The sequence below is a fragment of the Solea senegalensis genome, linkage group LG6 (assembly GCF_019176455.1).
Source record: "Solea senegalensis isolate Sse05_10M linkage group LG6, IFAPA_SoseM_1, whole genome shotgun sequence".
Classification (NCBI taxonomy): Eukaryota; Metazoa; Chordata; class Actinopteri; order Pleuronectiformes; family Soleidae; genus Solea; species Solea senegalensis.
Genome location: NC_058026.1, coordinates 11247129 through 11267771, shown reverse-complemented (window position 1 = coordinate 11267771; position 20643 = coordinate 11247129). Strand labels below are relative to the sequence as shown.

At 41.7% G+C, this 20643-nt stretch overlaps 1 protein-coding gene across 7 annotated transcripts in view; it reads left to right on the top strand.

The window, feature by feature from the left end:
- Positions 1–19857, top strand: part of sept9b (septin 9b) — a 66356-nt gene extending 46499 nt beyond the window's left edge. For 5 of the 7 annotated variants that reach the window (XM_044028139.1, XM_044028138.1, XM_044028137.1 and 2 more), the window contains 9 exons: positions 3465–3650; positions 7994–8122; positions 8248–8329; positions 8942–9079; positions 12373–12490; positions 14775–14870; positions 15002–15098; positions 17102–17153; positions 17863–19857. In XM_044028139.1, coding sequence (XP_043884074.1) covers positions 3465–3650; positions 7994–8122; positions 8248–8329; positions 8942–9079; positions 12373–12490; positions 14775–14870; positions 15002–15098; positions 17102–17153; positions 17863–18067 — 1103 coding nt within the window. In that variant the 3' untranslated portion in view covers positions 18068–19857. Of the gene's footprint in view, positions 1–2821; positions 2920–3200; positions 3226–3464; positions 3651–7993; positions 8123–8247; positions 8330–8941; positions 9080–12372; positions 12491–14774; positions 14871–15001; positions 15099–17101; positions 17154–17862 lie in introns of those variants that run through there. The other 2 variants (XM_044028142.1, XM_044028143.1) reach the window with 2 other exon arrangements.
- The last annotated feature ends 786 nt before the right edge of the window (positions 19858–20643 follow it).

The window sequence follows — 20643 nt, the reverse complement described above, 5'->3', positions numbered from 1 at the left end:
TGATTCCCCTCTGGCTTGGTAAATCTTTCACTCTCCTCACTTTGCAGGAGGGTTTGATGTGCTCCAAACTGAAACTGTGATAACTCTGATGATGTGATTATGACAAAGCTGCCTTCAGAGCCAGAGAAAACATACAGAGCTGTATTTTAACTGGTTTTCCAGACTCAGTATTCCTCCCCATGTGACGACCAAACTAACGTTCATGGTGTTTTAAATTGGTGTCCCTTCACACTACTGACATTTCTAGTGCGGAAATACACACTGTGGTTTTGTGTGCTGTGATACTGTTTGCGATGAACAGGAAACCAAATACAAAAAAACCCCATTGTCGCTAGTTATTTGTCATAGGATATCGTATCATTATGCAGACCAAGAAAAACTGTGCGGAATACTATTTTTTTTTTTTAAACAGTGAAGGATTCACATTTAAATGCAAGTAATTAAACCTGCAACAATGCCCATTCAACTTTGAGTGCCCTCGTTTGAAGATGAAGTGCGAGAGTCATCTCTTTGATGGGATCTATCCAATCATGCAAATAAAAGGCCTGAACTCATCTCCATTCATTAAACAACGCTGTTAAACCAGCTAATCCCTAAGTGTCATGTGGCAAAAAGCTTCCCATAACATCTGTTACCAATTTCATAAAGCCTTCATGTGGGGATTTTCTGCTGATGAAAGGAGATAAAAGAAAGGCCAAGTGCTGTGTCTTTGACATGTTTTCTCACTAAAATGTCCGCAACTGTCTCTGAAGCACCTGTTTGGCACTTTGCACATCAGGTCACTTTCCCATGTTTTTCCATTTGTATGAACTATTCTTCCCCACTGGCTCCCTTTGGCTCTGTTGGCCCCAGTTAGATAAATCTCATATTTCACTGACGTCTCACATGTTCGGAGACATTGTCCTATTTTGATATATCCGTTGGAGCTGTCTCATTTTAAGAGTATTTTGGATTTAACGACCGAGGCCATGGAGTGGTGATCTGAGTCATACTGTATGTCTCTCTGTTCACTAGAAATAAAGGCTGCTCATCCAGAGATGAAGTCATGTTTGTCGTGGCAAAGGCTGTTGATGCTTTTCTTTGTGATACATCGTAAACCCATGAGTGCACAAGTGGTTTATGGAGGGACACTTTACAGGCTTGTGTGGAGGTTCTATAAATGGCAAAGCTGTTACTGATGCAGATAAAGGATCATTTAAAAAAAAAAAAAAGTGGCAAGCTGATCTTTTTGTCGTGAGAATGAAAGCAATGAGAAGGAGAAGTGAATTTCAAAACAACAGGTTGTTTTTTTAGGCTGGGTCACACGCTGACTTTCTCTGGTGCTGCCGTTTGTCCTTCCCTTTTCCGCTCACTTCATATCTCACATTCGCTTGGTTTTGTTACTGTGTTACTGTGTGTTTATCTCTGCCACTGTGTGACTCTTTGTCTATTCTTGGAGTGTGGCCTTGGGAGCCAGCAGATGGCCGAGGAGGATGCTGTGGTCTTGGTGCCCAGAGAGCAGTTTGGCTGCAGACCTGGAGTATGTCATTAGAGCTCGTTCTCATTCTGCCATTCGAGAGGTTACTGATGTCATCAGACTCACATTTCATTAGAATGAGTTCTATGAGTTTTGCACGCACAGTAATTGATATTGCATTTAACCCATCCTTATTACACACCTGTAGTGAATAGCCCTTCACCGGCCCTGGGATTTGAACCAGTAACCGTCTAGTAACAAGCCCAATTCCTTTCCTCACAGGCTAAAGATGAATTGATCCAAAAACCTGAGGATTATTGTTTCACTTCCCAGACCCAGACCCAGTGTTACTGTGACAGGTTCCCCCGAGGAATGTTAGGGCTGGTGTTGTACTGATAAAAACTAATGTCTGAGCACGAAAAGCAGGAACATTGCTGCATTTGGGTGTGGAAATATTTTTCCAAAAGCATAACCTTTTCTAATGTAAATTTACTGACTGTTAATGGGTATTTGTTTCCAAGCATTTAGTAATGAATTTGCCGAGTTTTATCCAAGCCACATGTGCTTCCACGGCACAGTTCATCATGCTGTGTGGGATGTGAAAGTTGGAGAGGCTGACGGATACAGTTGAGACTGCTAAAGGTGTGGTGCAGTCCTTCCTCATACTCAAAGTCCAAGATTGGAGCTCCTTATTTTCTTTTGTGGGAGAGGGGAAAGTGTTCAGAGATATTTTGGCACACTAATCACTGCTACCATGGAGTAAGCATTTTTTTTTAATGATGTGCAAGTGTGTGAAGGAGGGTAAGATTACATTAATTCCTGTGTGTGAGTGAACAGGTGACAGAAGTTCTTTTTTACCAGATTATATGTCTTTAACAGCCTCCTGCTGTCATGAGTGATGCTCAGGAAGGCTTAATTCTAAATGTCAGAAAATGTTCCTCATGTCATGTGGGCTTCATTTATATTCAATTCCCCGACACACATAAACATGTCGCAGGCAGGCTGTGGTTGTTGCCATATCAGGCACACACATCAAAAGCACAAAGGCCTCTATGTTCTTCACCAAAACCTGATAGATGTTGGTATTTTAAACGAGAAAAAGAATCCACCCAAAACAGAACATGACCCTCTGGTTACACTGTAGCTGTCTTTATTCAAGTCTCTGACAGAGAAGGAAAGAAGGACACACTGTAGTCAGGATGACAGTGTTCCTCCAGTTTCCGATGTAACCTACTTGTCTGTGGTTTGTAGTTTCTTTGAGTGAAAACCTCACACAGACTCTACCACAGGTTTCTGTCACAGCACAGGAAACGCTGTCTCCTCCTACTTCGAGTGTGCGAGTCGTCTGCGTGCTGCTGATGCTCCTGCAAGCACACACTTGCACATTTGGCAGAGGTTTCTGGTCTGCTTGTGCTTTGGCACGCACCCTCGATCTTCTACCAATTGATTTACCTTCAAGTGAGGTAAGCCAGGATTTGTAGGTGGTTGAAGTGTTTGACAATGGTGAGATTCATTTCTGTTCTACAGTTGCAGTGTTTTCTTTCTTCAACTCCTCAGTTGTTTCAGAACAGTTGGCATTTCGCTGGTTTTGCTAACACAGCGTCATTGCTGGTCCAAGTTAAAGCTGCGTTTCTACCAGTTTGATTTATTGATCTTTCTCATTCATAGTCGAGGAAGTGGTGGAAGTTTGGAGTTGGTGGTGTTACATTAAGGAGACGTGTGCGGGTCTCCCTGTGAATGTGGCAGATAATGAAATGATTTGGCACATGGTGAGCTTTTAGTGTTTTCAGTAATGTTTTGTATGAAAATGACTGTGCATATGTAAATGTTGGGTCTGGTATATCCTGTTTCACACAGGAAATGAACTTGCTTCGACGGGTATCTTATCCTATATCACTCTGAATTTGGTGTCGTGCAGTCGCTTTTGGAAGTCACTTTGTGCAGGTTCATTGCCAACTTTCTTAAGTTGTAGACTCAACTCTTCTTTTTTTTTGCCTGTGTCCCTCAGGGTCAGAGGTCAGCCTGAGTCACAGCAACATGTCGGAGTCCAGCAAGCCCCACCAGCCCACTCCTCAGGTTAAGGGGGAGAAGACCCATGGCAGTGACTTCAGCTACGTGGGCATTGATGCCATCCTGGAGCAGATGAGGAGGAAGGCCATGAAGCAGGGTTTCGAGTTTAACGTCATGGTTGTGGGTGAGTGTGACATCAACGCCGCTCAATAAAAGAGACAATAATCAAAACTTAAAAGGCTGCCCGAAACCTTGGAACAATGGAAAAAAAACAACACTTCTTCTCTTCCTTTTTAACACTGAAATTAGCAGCTAAACCCTGGATTTTTAACCCAGGTGAAGCAGCTAAACAAAAAGGATTCCCATTGCATTACTGTTTTGCAAAATAAAAAAAATACAGAGCACTGAGCAAGGTTAATGGCTGTTCTAGGGGCCAGGAAATGAACGCAAATGCCAGCATTAAACTGGAAGTGACGCATCACTGCCATTAAATAAGCAGCAGAAGAAGAAATGAGCATGATCACCCGTGTCTTTGGTTCCCACTAATGCTGATCAGAGCGGAAGCCAATAAAAACCAGCATGCAACACACTGGGATTGGGCCAGTAGCAACTACAACAACTACATAATAGATAACATTAATGCTGCCGTTGTTAGTTTTTTTATCTTAATGATTATTTAAAGTTATTAAATTGGTGTCAACTCATTTTTGTATTCAACCACAGCCATAAAGAATTTGTCCTTTACTGAATCCAAGTGATTTCATTTTCCACTTTACCACAACCGAAATCTAATTTGGTGAGTTGTGAACCAAAGGTTCACAAGATGTGTGTGCAGATGTGTGCATGAAAAACAAAACCGTGTCTGTCACATTGTGTCGGTGCACATTCATGCATTTGTAAACATGGCAAAGCACAAATACAACGCCTACTACTTTTAATATGTGTTTTCTTACACTGATGACAACAGAGAGAGCCAAAACCACAGCGTGTTGTGTGCTGGCATGTGAAAGCATGAAGCCGTCAAAAATAAAATGCCATTTAGAAATGAGGCACTTGGCTTATGAAGACAAAGTTAACTTATGGCACTTTTCTGTCCTTATTGTATGTTTTTATTATTTCTTAATGACTCGGGATAAAAGTGAGTTTAAACGCTGGATCGTTTGAAAACCACTGCCCAAAATAATGCTGTAGTTTCCAAGAGTGGGTTCTGTGTAGAGAGTCGTCTAAATTAAGCACGTACAAATGTATTATTCTTAGAGCAGAGAATACCACCTCACTGCGCTAATATGAATGAAAACAGCCCCGACACCGAGGACGATTACGCGCCATTGCTGAAATCTTGACTGACATGGCTGTGTATCCATGATGACTTGCAGCTGTAATTGTTTCCAAATGTCTTATGTTTACAGCAGTCGGGTCGGTACTGAATTCAGAGGAAAAAAGATCAGACGGGAGCCATTATAAACGTTTTCAGTTTTAAGCCGCAACAACAAAATGTAGAACAAAGCAAGTAGTGCAGACTTCACTCAAGAGTTGGCACTGAACTTACACAGAAACACACGTTCTAGCACACGTCAAACACACACATTGGCTCAGCCAGTGTGGTGGCATCTGAAAATAGCTCTTTCCTTTGTGTCCGAGTTGTGACAAACACATACATACTTTAGAGAATAAAAGGAGGCTGAGAAAGAGGAATAATGATCCTTTTACCTCCTTTTTTTTTTTTTTTTTTAATTATTGGTAAACAAGTGAACAGAAGGAGACGACACAGTCATCTTATATTAGTACTTACACATCCAGTGGGCCACACTGTCAGAGCAGCACGAGTAGACACATGTCAGTGTGCACTTTCCCTGCACAAGCATGAAAACTGAGATGCACATTTGAGAAAGGTTAAAGGCAGTCCTGTCGTTCACGCTCTCACTAAAACCCTTTCTTACAGGGCACTTATTTCACATATTTGCCGCTTAAAGCCCCAACCGTGAACACGTCTGATGCCTCGTCATTTGCATCGCCCCAGTCTCTCACCTCATACGTTGTGCTGACACGCCATGTTGCTCTCTGCACAAAACTCTGCCCTGCAGGGCCTGAAAAAAACACCTGCTAATATGATTAAGCAATAGCTCAGAACAGGCCGTGGTACATTCCCGTGGTATCACACAATATATCAAAGTTAATCGATACCAAGAAAAGACCAAGATCTTGACTCTTGATTCAGAAAACCGAGTCAAGACTAAGGACAGAGAGGAAAGAAAAGCTGTGCAAAAATGCCAGCACAGAAGGAGCTGGATCAGAGGGAGAAAAACCGAGAGATGTGGAGAGGTGAATAATAGAGGATGGCAGAAACCAGGGCTAACGGTCTGATCCGCCATCTTAAGATGAAGAGGAGAACACGACTTTAAAGTTGGAAGGAAGCCTGTGACAGCTGCAGGATCTAAAATCACTTTTAAGAAAATCTTATCAAGGACAAAACAATTGTGTCATCAGATGATATAGAACCCTCTTGAGAAATGACATTTTTTGCACAAATGTTTACAGTGGAGGAGATGAAAGATGAGATTAAATCGGCATGAATAAAATGTTGATTGCGAGAGGGAACTTTGATCTTTAGTTGATTAGCAACATGTCAAGTTCTCCAGTCATTCGCAGATACTTGTCTAACGCCTCAGTGGAGTCAGATTTCTAAATGATATAAACCAGTACTAACCTGCCCTTTCTACTTAGTTCATGAAATGATAAGAAAAAGCTACCAATCTGTTTTTACTTATACTGTTACTGTAAATGTTTATTGGCTTTATTCAAGTCCAAGCTCTTGTAAAAGTGTGATTATTTAAAAGGGGGTCAAGGGTTAAGAAGATGCAGAATTCTAAAATAACACAGGGTTGAACTCAAGGTAGTTTCTGTTGGCTGATTGAGTTGTGATTCGGGTGGTGAGTAGACCTGGGATGATGTGCTTTTGTCACCATTTGAATGAACCACACTACTTACCAATTGGATTTCAAAGCACAATTCTACAAGTATTGTAATTTGATAGTATAGTTCGAACAGTTCTAACGTTATATTTATCATTATAAATTCAAATGTCCAAAATCATCAGTAGCATGTCTGATATTCATGTAAATTGAATATGACAAAATAATGTCTGTAACTGCTACATTTAACGGCCACTTCAAGAAGTCAAATAAATATAATCAGGCTAAGTAGAAAGTTGTTGTTTTTTAGTCCTGCCTTGTCAGTGTTCTCTGGGTTAGTGCTGCAAGAAATGAAAGGAAAAATACAAAGTCCAAAATGAGTGGAACCCCTCAAAACAGAACAAATGTTAGTGCAGCTGTGGCATCAGACTATTTAGATGTATTTGCCTAATCGCTGCCCTCAGCCAGCTGACCTTCTGATTTGCTGCACACAGGAAGGACAGTCAGGGTGTCTCCGTGTGTGTGTGTGTGTGTGTGTGTACATGCATGGCACTGAGCAGACAACACATAGACAATACACACACAGAGTGAGCGTGTGCGAGTGTGGCACACACACACACACGCAGTGAGTGGTTTGAAAAAGGCCTGGAATGTTGCAGAGAGCCTGGAAACTTGGCAAAATCTCCACACACACACACACACATCACTGTAGATGCCCCGCGGGGCTGTGAACAGAGGGAGCGTGTGTTGTGAATCACAAATAATTTCGTATTTCGCAAGTGTATGAACTGAGCAGACATTTCTAAACCATACAACCTGCAACCTTCTTGTATGTTTCATTTGAAATAGAGGTCTGCTGTATTTGAATATTTGACATCTGACACAGAAATGGACTGTGTGTTGTGTAAGGAGGTCATGTGAAATCAAAAATCACTATTGTAGTTGTGCATAAATAGTACTTCAGTCAGACAATACACAAGTTCACCACGTGTTTATTGAATCAGATTACAAATGCCGATAGAGACTCCCGATAATGTTACATTGACATATCGACATATCTGGGAGTGCAGAGGAAAGCATCTGAAACACATCTGGAGCCTGCAGGTGGACACTGGGGTGATGGTTGGGCTAAATGCATGAGCAGCAACAGCAGCACAGAGCAGCAGTAGCACTAATGAGCAGAGGGAGAGATGGGGAAGCGTTGCAGCTTAAATATCCCGCCAAGGGGGGGGCTGCTTGAGTCCTGTGCAGGGTTATGAGATGGTTGAATATTGTACTGTAGACCCCACACAGAGAGTGTGTGTGTGTGTGTTTGTGTGGTCTATATGATATGTCTGTCCTTTTGACCTCCACAGCTTGTTAATCTGACCCTGCAGCTGTCCATTAACATGTGATGCATCCATGTAAGCACACATCTGGAAATGAATACTGTCTTGTGCATACTTTCTCCTTTTTGTTGCTTCAGAACCCTCAAAGAAACATTTGTGTTTTAACTGCATTAGACTTTGTCCTTGTGACTGTCTCGGGTTAAAACCGCGAATGAGTAAGATCTCAGTTTCTCTAATTCCTGTGTCTCTCTATCTCTGTGTGTGTGTGTGTGTGTGTCCCTGATCAGGGCAAAGTGGTCTGGGTAAGTCCACTCTGATGAACACCCTGTTCAAATCCAAGGTGAGCAGGAAATCTGTTCAGCCAAACCCCGAGGAGAGGATCCCCAAGACCATCGAGATCAAGTCCATCAGTCACGGTTGGCCAATTTACAACATTTAGCGTCTTTAATTAGGATCAATAATGTAGCATGTGTGTGTTTCCTGATGATTTGTCATCTTGCTGATATTTAGCTGTATGTATGTTTGCATTTCCTTCGTCCAGACATTGAGGAGAAGGGAGTGAGGATGAAGCTGACCGTAATCGACACTCCAGGTTTTGGAGATCAGATCAACAATGAAAACTGGTGGGTGAAGGACTACGTTAACTTCTTCATCTTAAATCTCAGGTTCTCAGTAGCTGCTGCTAAAGTTAGTATTGTCTTTATCTTAACCTTTTAAAATAAAAACTTTTAATAAATCACAATTTTATAGGCTTAACAAAAAACTCACTTACCTCATTTAACGCGATATAAAACTGTAACATACAGATATCCACAACTGAAAGATATAATATGTAACCTTTTCTGCATTAAAATTAAAATATTGTTTTGTGGTGTACTTAACAAGAAATCCATATTTTTATCAAAGGGATAATTATTTCTATTTTCTGTTTTTGCATTTTACTGTGTGGAACCAAAATGATTTGCTATTATTTATTACCGTTATCTTTATTGCCATTGCTGCTGTGACACTTTTAAATTGTGGGACTAATATAGGACTTTTATCTTGTCTGACAAATAATGTTTACATTTCTTAACTTTTTTTAGTCTTAAAAACAGCAACAGCAATGATATACTATAGCCATTACTATGCTTGTTTAGTGACTGCTCTGTATTGAGTAACCATAGGTTTGCCGTATGTTCGGTGGCCTAAAACGAGGCTGCACGCTCTCATGTGTTTACTGTTTCCTTCGTCAGCTGGCAGCCCATAATGAAGTTCATCAATGATCAGTATGAAGCCTACCTGCAGGAGGAAATCAACATCAACAGAAAGAAGAGGATCCCAGACTCCAGGGTGCACTGTTGCATATACTTCATTCCTCCCACAGGCCACTGGTGAGATAACATATCAAAGAGACGCTAATTCTTCTGACTAAGTGCCGCACTTTTTGTTTACCCGTTTCTCCCACAGCCTCAGATGATTCAGGCCTTTTGGGAATTTTTCCCTTGACCTATTGTCTTTCCACAGATCTTTAGCTATGTCCTCTTTCCAGCTCGTCCTTTTCATGTCTCTCTCTCTCTCTCCAATGACCACATGTGGAACTCATTCTGTCCTCAGCAGTGCTAAAGTATCAATAGAAGAGTCAGATTACACACAAGTAATTGAATTGGACCCTAAAGTTGTCAAACTGGAGCGAGGTAGAGGGAGATATTCAAACAATGGTGAGGGTGTAGAGAGTGACTCATCTTGGATATTAAGTATAGTGGTAGATTTGAGTATTTACCATTAGCAGCATAAACGTATTGTTTTGCTGAATTTGGATACCAGCAGTCTGGATTTGATCGTTGTTCTATCTTGTGAAGTGTAACATGACTGTGGTCAGACACTAACGTGAATATACTGGAAAAAAAATGTAGATTGTCCTTGGTGTAAATAGTGCTAAGTTAATGTCATGATGAGATGAAGATATATGGAAGTGAGTTCAACGCAGAAAGGCTTCGCAGACACAGTGTCGTGGCAGAGCACATGTCTCTTGTTATGTTAAATAACCAGGTGGAGGCCGCTTGCTTCACTTCCGTGGCGTTTGCTTCGGGTACACTTCACCGGTGATAAAAGGCAACATTTCTCCTGCTGCTTTGCCAGTGATTAGATTCCATTTTCCTCCAGCTGAGCCTGTAATTTCTCCAGTTTAACTGTGACGAGTCATGTGTCCTTGTGTGCACCGAGGGGTCAAGGAGGACGCACTGCAACAGATGCCAAAAGGCAAACACCAGCGCTCAGAGCAGTTGGGCTTGATAGAGGCATCTGGCCCGTGTGTGTATTGTACACAAGTAGATAAAGGCGCACAAAACACTTCTGTGGACCAACTGTAAACACACTTGTGCTCTAATCATTTGACCCCATATCTCAGTGATGCTCCATCCACTGATGTTTCATATTTCTGTGCGTGGGTAACTCAACAGTTGTCCACTTGAGTCTTCTCTGTGTGAGTGGGGGGATGATCTGTGTGTGTGTGTGTGTGGACAGACCCCCTCATCATCTGCTCATGTCACCGCAGCTGCTGTTGTGGTGAGTGTGTGTGTGTGTGTGTGTCCGGTTCATGTAAAGCTGCACAGGGAGTGGACTCCAGTGTGTAGTCGACATGCTAACACTTGTAGAAACTGCACTTGTTTGTGTCAGCTTGGTTACAGCTGCTCAGATCAGCAACACCCAAACCACTCACCATTTTAAGTCTCGTACTAATGCCCTTGTCCGTCAGTGTCAGTATACACACACACACACACACTTGTCTGAAACAGGAATACATGAACATGCTCTTTAATTTCAAAAACAAAGAAGCAAACATCTGGCAGGAAGTGGTGTCTTCCTTACCACCGAAGAGAGAGTTGTGTGCACAAAAGAGATGAGACGTGTTTGGGGCTACTGTTTCAGCCTGACACAGAGATTAATACAGTAAAGTAGGCAGATTTCCATGTATATATATGTATGTTTAGATTAGACAGACTTAGAGTGCCCTACATTAGGATCTATCCTACATGCCGTTCAATCAGTTTCTTTTTTGCCCAGAAAAATCAGCTTGAACCCAAAAGAAACATGATATGAGCACTTGGCTCTGCGGTGGACATGTTTCCTTGTCCTCCCACATATCTTATCCTGCTTCATGAGAGAAAACATTGCTGGGTCTTTTTCCCTTTTTTTTGTGCCACAACAATTGAAGTTTTTAAATGAAGGCCTGTTACCAATTACATAGACTTCCTCTGAATACCTCTGCCATCTGACCACTGTCCAAGAATGACGGGCAGAAAAATTGCGGTAGAACTACCCTGGTAGCTCTTTAAAGGAAAAATAGGCAGTTTCTTGCATTGTCTTGTTTGAAGCGTCTTGAATATGTGTTTATCGTATAATTTGGATGTTGGCGATTTACTTTTAAGCTGCGTCTGTGGTTCCAGATTGATGAACTGTGCTCATGAGGCAGAGTACACTCTTGGCATCAGCAGACATTTCCGATAATGGCGGAGTCAGCCATACCATTTGCCCCCTGGGTTGTCTTCTTACTACCTCGTTTAACATTCCTTGCTCAGTTTGGCTCTGACGCTTGCCAAACTGAGAGCTGGTTTCTGAACAGTGGTAGATGGAGTCACATTTGACCTCAGAGAATATTGTTTCCTATTTCTTTGTAAACATGTCATTATAAATGTGCAATGCGTGCATACGTGCATATTTATAGACCGTCGGATATATGTTGGTGTGCACAAGGATGCACGCGTGTGTATGCTCGGTCGTGCATATAATGCATACACATGGGATGTACACATATGCAGTTACATCATTTAGAGGGGATAAACATTCACACAGAGTTTCTTCTCTTCCTATGAAAAATGCATGGAATGTAACGCTCTCTATATTTCACCGAACTCATCGCTTATCTCCTCTTTACCTCTGTGCATTTGTGTTCACCCTTTTCCTCTCCTCTCGCTCTGACGGTCACACGCTTCCGTGTGTTTTCATCTTCGGCTCATTGCGACGTGCCTGTCACTCACTGAGAAAAGGCAGCCAGGCATGTCGTGCAGCTGCTGCTGGCTCTTTGAACCGTGCTGGCCTGGTTTGGCTCGGGCTAATTGGAGGGCAGAGCATACGGCGTGAGGGTAGTCTGTCTGGAGGAGCCACTGCAGGCAACGCAGTGTTGAAACAGAAAAGAAGCTTAGAGAACAGAGATGGGAGTGGAGAGAGACATGGGAAACACCGGGACAGAACAGCACTATAGAACAGTGACACAAGGCCAGTGTTAAATGTTTTTTTTTAACGAGTAACCATGACAGAGCTGTTACAGAAAAGAAAACAATGTGAAGAGTGCACTTACACCAAACATGCAAGCTCATCGAGAGTTTACTGAAATCACACTGAGGAGGAGAAAAGTGGTTTCAGGAAAGAAGAAAAAACAGGGTATGTTAATGCAATATGATGAGGGGTAGAGTCTGTATTGCAATAGACCATGATTGCCTCCTAGTGGTTGCTCTGTTCCATTGCACTCATATCCTGCTATACGTTCTAATCCAAGTCCTGCAGTAGAGAATATTTCTGCAGTGCCACAGCGGGGTCCATGTTGGATTCAGGTTCTCACAGTTCTGTCACTTCATTCTGTGAAACTGACGCTGTACTCTGTTGTCTCTTTCCTCTCGCTCTTCAGTCTTAGGCCTCTGGATGTGGAGTTTATGCGGCGTCTCAGCAAAGTGGTCAACATCGTGCCCGTCATTGCCAAGGCTGACACGCTCACCCTGGAGGAGAGGGACTACTTTAAACAGACGGTGAGTGGTGCCAGGCACCATAAACAAAGGCCATCTGGGCTCAGCCACACCGTACCCATCCTGGGAAACACTGTATCATCTTTGTAAAGTGCTTCGTCCATACGGAAGCATTTAAGAACTATTTATTTGAAACCTTTATTTACTGAGCAGCGTTCCACAGCTCTTCAAACCTCTGCCCCGCTGCCAGCTGAGCAGGCGGGCTCTTCATCACTATAGCCAATTACTGGGTCACTGGTACAAGTCGGCCAAGTCCAGAGAGGACCGAAAAATAGACACCATGTCCTCTCTGAAACATGACCAGAATTTAAAAAGTTGGAAAGTAGTATTTTGGAATATTCATGTGTTTGTTATTCACACGGTCCATTGGTTTAGTAAAAATAGAAACCTCTCAACAGACTGTACCATTACTCTGGTACCCCAAGGCAAGGGTACTGAAAAATGTTACCGTTGGTTATTTTGGTACTATTTCTAATAGATAAGCAAAAAAATAAGTACCGTACCAAATTGAACCGTTCCACTTGGTGGAAACACGCCCCTGATTTTGCTCCTGTGCCACCAGTTTTGGTCGTGTTGATCCAAGTTCCTCCCTTCTGTGGCTTGGTATGCCGTGGTGATCACTACACTGCTGTTGCTCTTATTGGATGTATTGATGGTTTCCTCTCGATCCCCCAGTTGTCATCCATGGTCAGTCATATGTGTTTATAGATCGATTACCCATGGTAAGGATTTGCAGATATGATGCTTCGTATTGGTATCAGTCTGAATACTTGTCAAAATCACTGGATTGGTTATCGTAACACAAATAGCAGGAGGAGAATATTTTGTTCCAATTGTTTTGTTGAAAGTCATGATTCTGATATCAGTCCCCGCTGCCCTGAGGATGAATTGAATACCTGATTTACGCCCTGGTTTTTGATTAGCAGGAAAACAGCATGTGTTGCTCTGTGTTCCTTTTCTCTGGCCTTGTATGCGGTGGTAATCTCATTCGTAGCTAATGAACCTAAGGTGAGAGTGAGACCCCTTGGGCTGATAATCCTCCACTGTCACCCTCAGCCTCTTATCAACGCTTTCCCTGCTACCACAGACTCTTACACTGTCTCTACCGCGTCTTCGTCTCAGTATGTATCTGTTTGATAATTCTCTGTCCACGGGAGGCAGCACGCCACCTGCTGCCTTCCATCATTTCCTTTATCTACCCATCCCTCCTTCCAAAAAAAAAATTGGGCTTCTTTAGCAGCTTTATTCATTTTAGAGAGGTAGAAGCACCATGGGTGTCTTGGCTACCACTTTCCCTCCGTTGCCAGTAACGCCATCCAATAAGACGAAGGCAGGAATTGGACCAGACCCTGGCAGTGAAGGGAAGCCACAGGGCCTGTTGCCGAATTGTTTTGGTTGGCCGCACATGCTCTGTATGACCCTGAAGATTATTGACTAAGTCCTATAGTGCCAAATGTTGTTTTTTTTGTGTGTGTGTGTTTTTTTTTTCCGTCATTCCATTTTTCCTCCAGCAACTTGACATGCAAACTGAATAAGAGAGGTTCTTGTATTAAATGTTGGGCCTCAGTATGTACAGCTGTGAGAGTCTGGTCGCATTCCTCTACCCAGCAGTTGATGTGGCTTTTCTGTAGAATTGCACTTGGTCTGTGTCCTATAATGTAGCCATGAGAAAGCTTTCAAGGATAAACAATGAAAGTGTTTGATCAAGGACCAAGTGGAAATTGTGGGAGTCAACAGTCATTCATTAAAAGGACATTTCTCCCAGGAGCTTGTCTGTCTATTTTTTGCAGAGTCGTCTCAGTCGTTATAAAGACATACAGAGAATTGGGGTGGCCGTTTTATAAATAAACCACTCCTCTGTTTGGATATTTGGGTTTCTTTTTTTCCTGAGAGTGGTTAACCTCCTTGTTATCTCCATGTTAATATAAGAATATTAGGGACCAGTTAGTGTCAACACCAGGCATGTAACACAACCAAGTGTTTATATAAATAATCCAGTGGGTTAGAGCATCTTTAAGTCATGTTTCTGGTCCAAACTCACAGCTGCATACAAAGAGGTTTCAGTCCCAGCATCAGTAGTGTTTACATATTACTGTGAGTGATTAACCTGACAAGTGGCTGCTGGGCAAGTGCTGTGAACAACAGATTACTATTATCTTCCAAACTCTGTGCTTCAACTCTTGATAAAGCAATATTCAAATGTGCAGATTGAGAAGATATGATGTTCTTATTGTCATGTTTATCCACTTGGCCTTAACGATTCTTTCTCCCATTGTGTGTGTTACAGATTAGAGAAGAACTGCGGGCCAATGGGATCGATGTTTACCCTCAGAAAGAGTTTGACGAGGATTCCGAGGACAGGATGATCAATGACAAAATCAGGGTGAGTTCACACTTTACACCTTTGTTCCGTGTCTATTTTGTTTCCATTTTTTTTGTCTCTTTTATTTTATTTGGGACAAAACAAAAGCCATGTCTCACCACGTTTCTGTTGTTTCTGTGTTCACTCAACAGGAGATGATCCCTTTTGCTGTCGTGGGCAGTGATCACGAGTACCAGGTGAACGGGAAGAGGATTCTGGGGAGGAAAACGAAATGGGGCACTATAGAGGGTAATGATGAGACGCAAAACATACACAAACATTCAGTCACATGTCACTGAAGACTTTCTTTGCCAGCATCAGTTCAAGCTCAAATCATTTTACTATCATTTTAAATTGTATTATTACGACATATTATATATCTATATTTTAGACCAATAACATAACATTTATTTGCATGGTGGACCGCTCATTAACCTCCATAAATGTCGCTCACCCCTTTGTTCAGACCCGTTGTCTTTACACTGCCAAGGCAGCCATTTTACTTCATCCCCCTATTAAATAATATCATGGTGCTCGGTTAAATGATGTTGTTCACACAACGCTCCAGTTTCACATCTTGAACATGTGGAAAGTTGCAAACTGCAGCTTTAAAATCTGGCCGGCTTGTCGGACTTTCTGTTTTCTGACGCACAGACGTGTGTTTACACACGTCTGTGCGGCTGTGACCAGGGAGATGTTTGAGACAGGAGGAAGAGATTAAAATAGGATTGGGAGACGAAAAAGACGCTTACACATTACGCTTCAACACAATTTAAACAAATAACATTGATCACATAATAATCAACAATTCTTTAATTCATACCATTTGTAGAAAAAAAAAAGTGGATGTTTTCTTATGTTGGAGACTTAATGGTCTCAATGGCTAGTTGCAGCTCTTGTTCAATACCACACAATGACAATTTTGTAAATGACATCATGTTAACAGAGGTTAAAGGACATACAGTATGATCAGAGACCAGCGTGACTGACAGCTGGTATCGTCCAATAGATGCCTGTTTGCAGGTGGTGTCTTGTCAACATGGCACTGGTCAAAACACAGGAGTTCAGACACTTATGGTTACTTGTCTGTTATATTTGTAACTTGGTGATTATTTATTAAGAAAGCATGTTTATTTAAAACATTTTATTTTTATTTGTAAAACTTTATAGCAAGAAGACCTTCAGCATGGAGTTTGCACGTTATCTGTATGTGTGTGTGTGTGTGTGTGTGTGTGTTTTCTCTGGGTTTTCCGGTTTTCTCCCACAGATTTAGATTAAGCAAATCTGACCTTAGGTGTGAGAGTGAAAGGTTGTTTGTCTCTGTGTGGCCCTGTGACGGACTGCCGATAAAGCAAAAGAAGATGAATGACTAATAAATATATTAAGAAAATATCTACATGCTACTTGCCTGTAGGTCAAATTGTGAAACATGACCGATTTTCTTCTTAAAAACAATGACATTTCTGAGGCGCGAGAGAGAAAGAAGGTTTCTGTACTTCTGAGGAGAGGGCAGATGTTAAGACTATACATCAAATGTGGAGAGGAAACTGTTTAAGTGCGTGTGGTTGAGATATTTTGAGACGGAGGTGAAACAGTAACAAAGTGAAGGCATGCATGTACATATATTGTATATGTGCATCTATATATATACATGTACACATATACATGTCTATATGCTGTATTTTACTTATTGGACTTGAGGCTTTTTTCAAGTAGAGTAGAGGTGGAAGACATCAGCAGTGCAGCTCATTATAGGTTAGTAATGTGTTCCCCCGACGACGCTAATCAGCACGCACAGACCCAGCAGTCATTTCTCTCCCCTCCTTTCAAAGAGAATTTAATTTCCTGCCCCTGGATTTCAAAGCTTTACATAAAAAGCACCCTCATTTTTTCTTTTTCATTTACACTCTTGACATAATCTATAATTCAAACATGTGTTTGTCCTACTGGAGGCACCCGCAGCTTGTCATGGGGAGTTTGTGAAAATGTCTCACTTTAAGTCCTCCAGTACACCGAGACAGTAAGATGTATTAAATTGCTCCAAAGTGGAAGAGTCTGTTATCTTGGCTTAAGAAAATTGCTGAAGATGACAGAGGGTGCCCTTCATTTGACTTGTGAGCAACATTGCTATCTTGTGGTGGGTTAAGGGATTGCAAGTGGGCTTCAATAAAGAACGTCTGTCCAGGATTGTTGTAATGTCTCTAACTTCCTCTTTTTTGTCTTCTTTTCTTCTCCCCTGTCTTTCTTTCCAGTTGAGAATATTGCACACTGTGAGTTTGCTTACCTGCGAGACCTGCTCATCAGGTGAGCCTCAACTGCTCTCTCGGGTTTAATTTATGAATTGCATCACATGTAAGAACATCAGGAATCACTCACGTTATCTTGTGATGGATTACGTGAATATTGGAAACAGCATGGTGACTGACTTCCTGAAGACATACACAAATAAATTGTCATCAAAGGCATTTCTATTAGGGCTGGAAAGATGAATCTATAAAAAAACATATGAATGGATGATTTGAGGGTTGTGTTTAAAAACCACACACAGAGATCAGAATTGTCAGTGTTGTAAGTGTGAATATGTTCTGGTTATTTAAACCAGAACAGTTATGACATAATAGATTGACAATTTTACAATGAGATGGATTTTTTTTCACCTAACATCCAATGGATTCATTGAGATAATGATCGACAGATTAACTGATATATAATAACCCTAATTTATAAGTTACATGAATCATAAGATCAAAAAATTAGATTTTTTTGTGACAAATGTGACCGGTGTAATGGTCTGATTCAGTTAAATTACGATGTTGAACCTTTTCATCGCAGATTAGGTTATTTCAGTGTCAGACACCTGACAAAAGGTCCTGGGCCAAGTGGTCACGCATGAAACCTTATTCAAAATGTACGAGTTTGACATAATGACACCAACTAGTCATAGATCCAGTCAAAGTAAGAGACCATTACTTGCTGTTTTTGTTGTTCATACCGTCTTCTGTCTTTCTTTCAGGACACACATGCAGAACATCAAGGACATCACGGGCAGCATCCACTATGAGACGTATCGTGTCCGCAGGTTAAACGAGTCCAACGGCCACTTCACCTCTCATCCCACCGCTGAGCCAAAAACCAACGGTCAGCCTGCGGAACAGCCGAGCACTCTGCAGGCAAACGGCGTGGCTGCTCAGCACGAGGCCCTGTCCCATGAGATGTAGAGAGTCCTGTGTGGTGCCACTGTATAATTTCAGGAGACAGTCGGGCACAAAAGATACACTCTCTCTCTCACACACACACACACACACACACACTCTGTTTACATGGACAGGCCCACTCATGCACACAGACACGCACTCATGCTGTGAAGACCATTTTCCGTCACATAGAAGGACTACCTAAACACAGCTTTTAATTTATCAGGTTACAAGACACAGGACTCGGTAGTAGATCCCCGCGTTTCCCTTCTGTGGGCTGTTTTCTTGTCTTTTTACATCATTACAGCTGTGAAAACAATCGCCCTGCAGACTTCCCCACCAGCTTCCCAATGCACTCTACGTTTTTGGATTGTTAACAATGAATCGCATACTTTCACAGGTCGTGTAGGTGTCTGATTTTTGTTAGTTCTGGCTGCTTCACTCCATCAGTTCAGTCTACGTTGCAGTGGAATACAGCAGCTATGCAAGCGACGACTCAACAGTGAGACAATAGATCAGAATCACTTCACGTAATTATGACTAAAGGGAGTTTTCTTGGCGAAAAGGCCTGTGGCGTACAGGAAACCTCTCCGCGAGGCTTCACCATGCAGGACTGTCCAGATAAGGAGAGACGGTTATTCAAAATGAAGTACAGCATATCAGATTATACCAGATTAGCTCTAAACTCGGAATAACTGTTGATGCCACTGACCCGGTCTATTTTGTGTTGTGGTGTATAGTTTTGTATGGACTAGGGTTAAGTAGGGATAATTAGATTAGGTTTATAGTATTATGGAGGAAGTAAAGATATTGCTGACACCTCTGCACTGCAAAATAAAAAAAAGAAAGAAGAAAGCAATAGCAGTGTGGAAAAGTTTTGGGAGTAAAATGTGTCCGCTGGTCATTTTTCTGTCGTGTTTCGATGTTTTTAAGACCCATTATTTGTCAAAACATCCTATCTCTGACTATATAATGCCAATATTGTGTAACACAGTCATACCTTGCATTTTACATTGCTCATTTACTATTGTATTTTTATTGCTGTTGTTCATGGTCTAATATTATTGTATAAGTTGGGGTTGTGTGAGGGAATTTTGTGCAACTGTTGTCCCGTGCAGCCATTTTTTTTTTTTTTTTCTGACCTTAAACCAAATAAAAGTGATTATTTTTCCTGTTTTGAGAAGCACATGCAGTATATAGAGTTGATTTATGGATAGATATTTATGAGTATGTTTAGTGTGATCGGCATAATTCAACTGTCATTCCAGAGGTTCACTGTTCTTTTAGGTTCTGTTGCCTGCACTCGTACAGTATGTCGTGACCTGTTGCTTAGGCTCCATTGTAATTGTTTCCCCTCGCTGAGTTAACCTGCTCGTGGAGTGGTCCATATGTGTTCATTCAATATTAATACTTGTGTGACTGAACCTGCCAGTAGATAGTGGTTTGAGTGGTTTTACATTTACGCGACAAGCTTTAAGCGTCGTTCAAATGAGGATATTTTTGTGTCCGAGCATTTTAAATCAACACCCGTAAAATGACATATTCAAGTCCAAGTGATGTTGCATCCAAATTTGAACCATCTCCAATCATTTCCTAACAAGCGTATAGTGTTTATTTTGATTCTTACGATGTTTTCCATACGTGCAAAGAGGAGCGATAACTGTTGTCTTTTACCCAGAGGAAGATATAAGGTTTACTTTGTTTACTGTTGTAAAGTTCTTGTGTAATTTGTAATGGTATCATAGATCAAGGTTTTATCTTTGGTTTGCTATCTCAAAGAATAAAGATTGATATTTTTATTGTTTAAAGTTAAATGTGTTTATTGTCAAAAGTTATTAAGTAAAATGACATTATTTAAAGTTACAGTGTGCAAGAATGAGTAACTATCCCAACATCCCATTTGACATTGCGTATGTACATTTTTTGATTCAGTCCTTAAAGAGGCGTGAGAAAATATTGTCTCCTGTTACAGGATTATGTTCCGCGGTGTGACTGATATTGTCATCTGTGGTGTTATCGTCACGTAAAGGAAAATTCTCAGAATCAGGCGGAATAAGAAAAGACAGTGGACCCAACGTGGAGAAGTGAATTTGCACCTTTCACACACAGCATTGCTGTCATAGCGCGTCTCGTTTACACCTCTCATCACCCTCTTTCTCAGCTCCCCTGTTGATCGTAACGTGTTGACATTGTTGTTATTCCAAGGTTGAATGTCACCCTTTCACACACTGTTCACTGTGCTCCTGCTGTGGCTCTTCCTCACATCTGTGCCACGTTCACCGGGTTGTGTTCAGGATGACGGCGGTGGCTTAGTGACAAATGAGAAATGTGAAGGTGAGAGACGACGAAAGTTTCAGGAAAAAAAAAACAACAACCACGGTGGTTACTGAACATTGACCTATCGCTGACGCCTCTCTGTCTTCCCCTGGCATCCGCCCTGAAACATGAAGGTGAGCGATAATGACATACGTGACAGTGCTGTGACATTGCCAGGTACAAGAACAGTTTGAAGGTGGACACAAAGTGACATCTGTGCTGCTCACAAACAGGCCAATGGTTTTCATTGTGCAGAGAGTGACTGAGGTTTGAGGGGGTTTGTC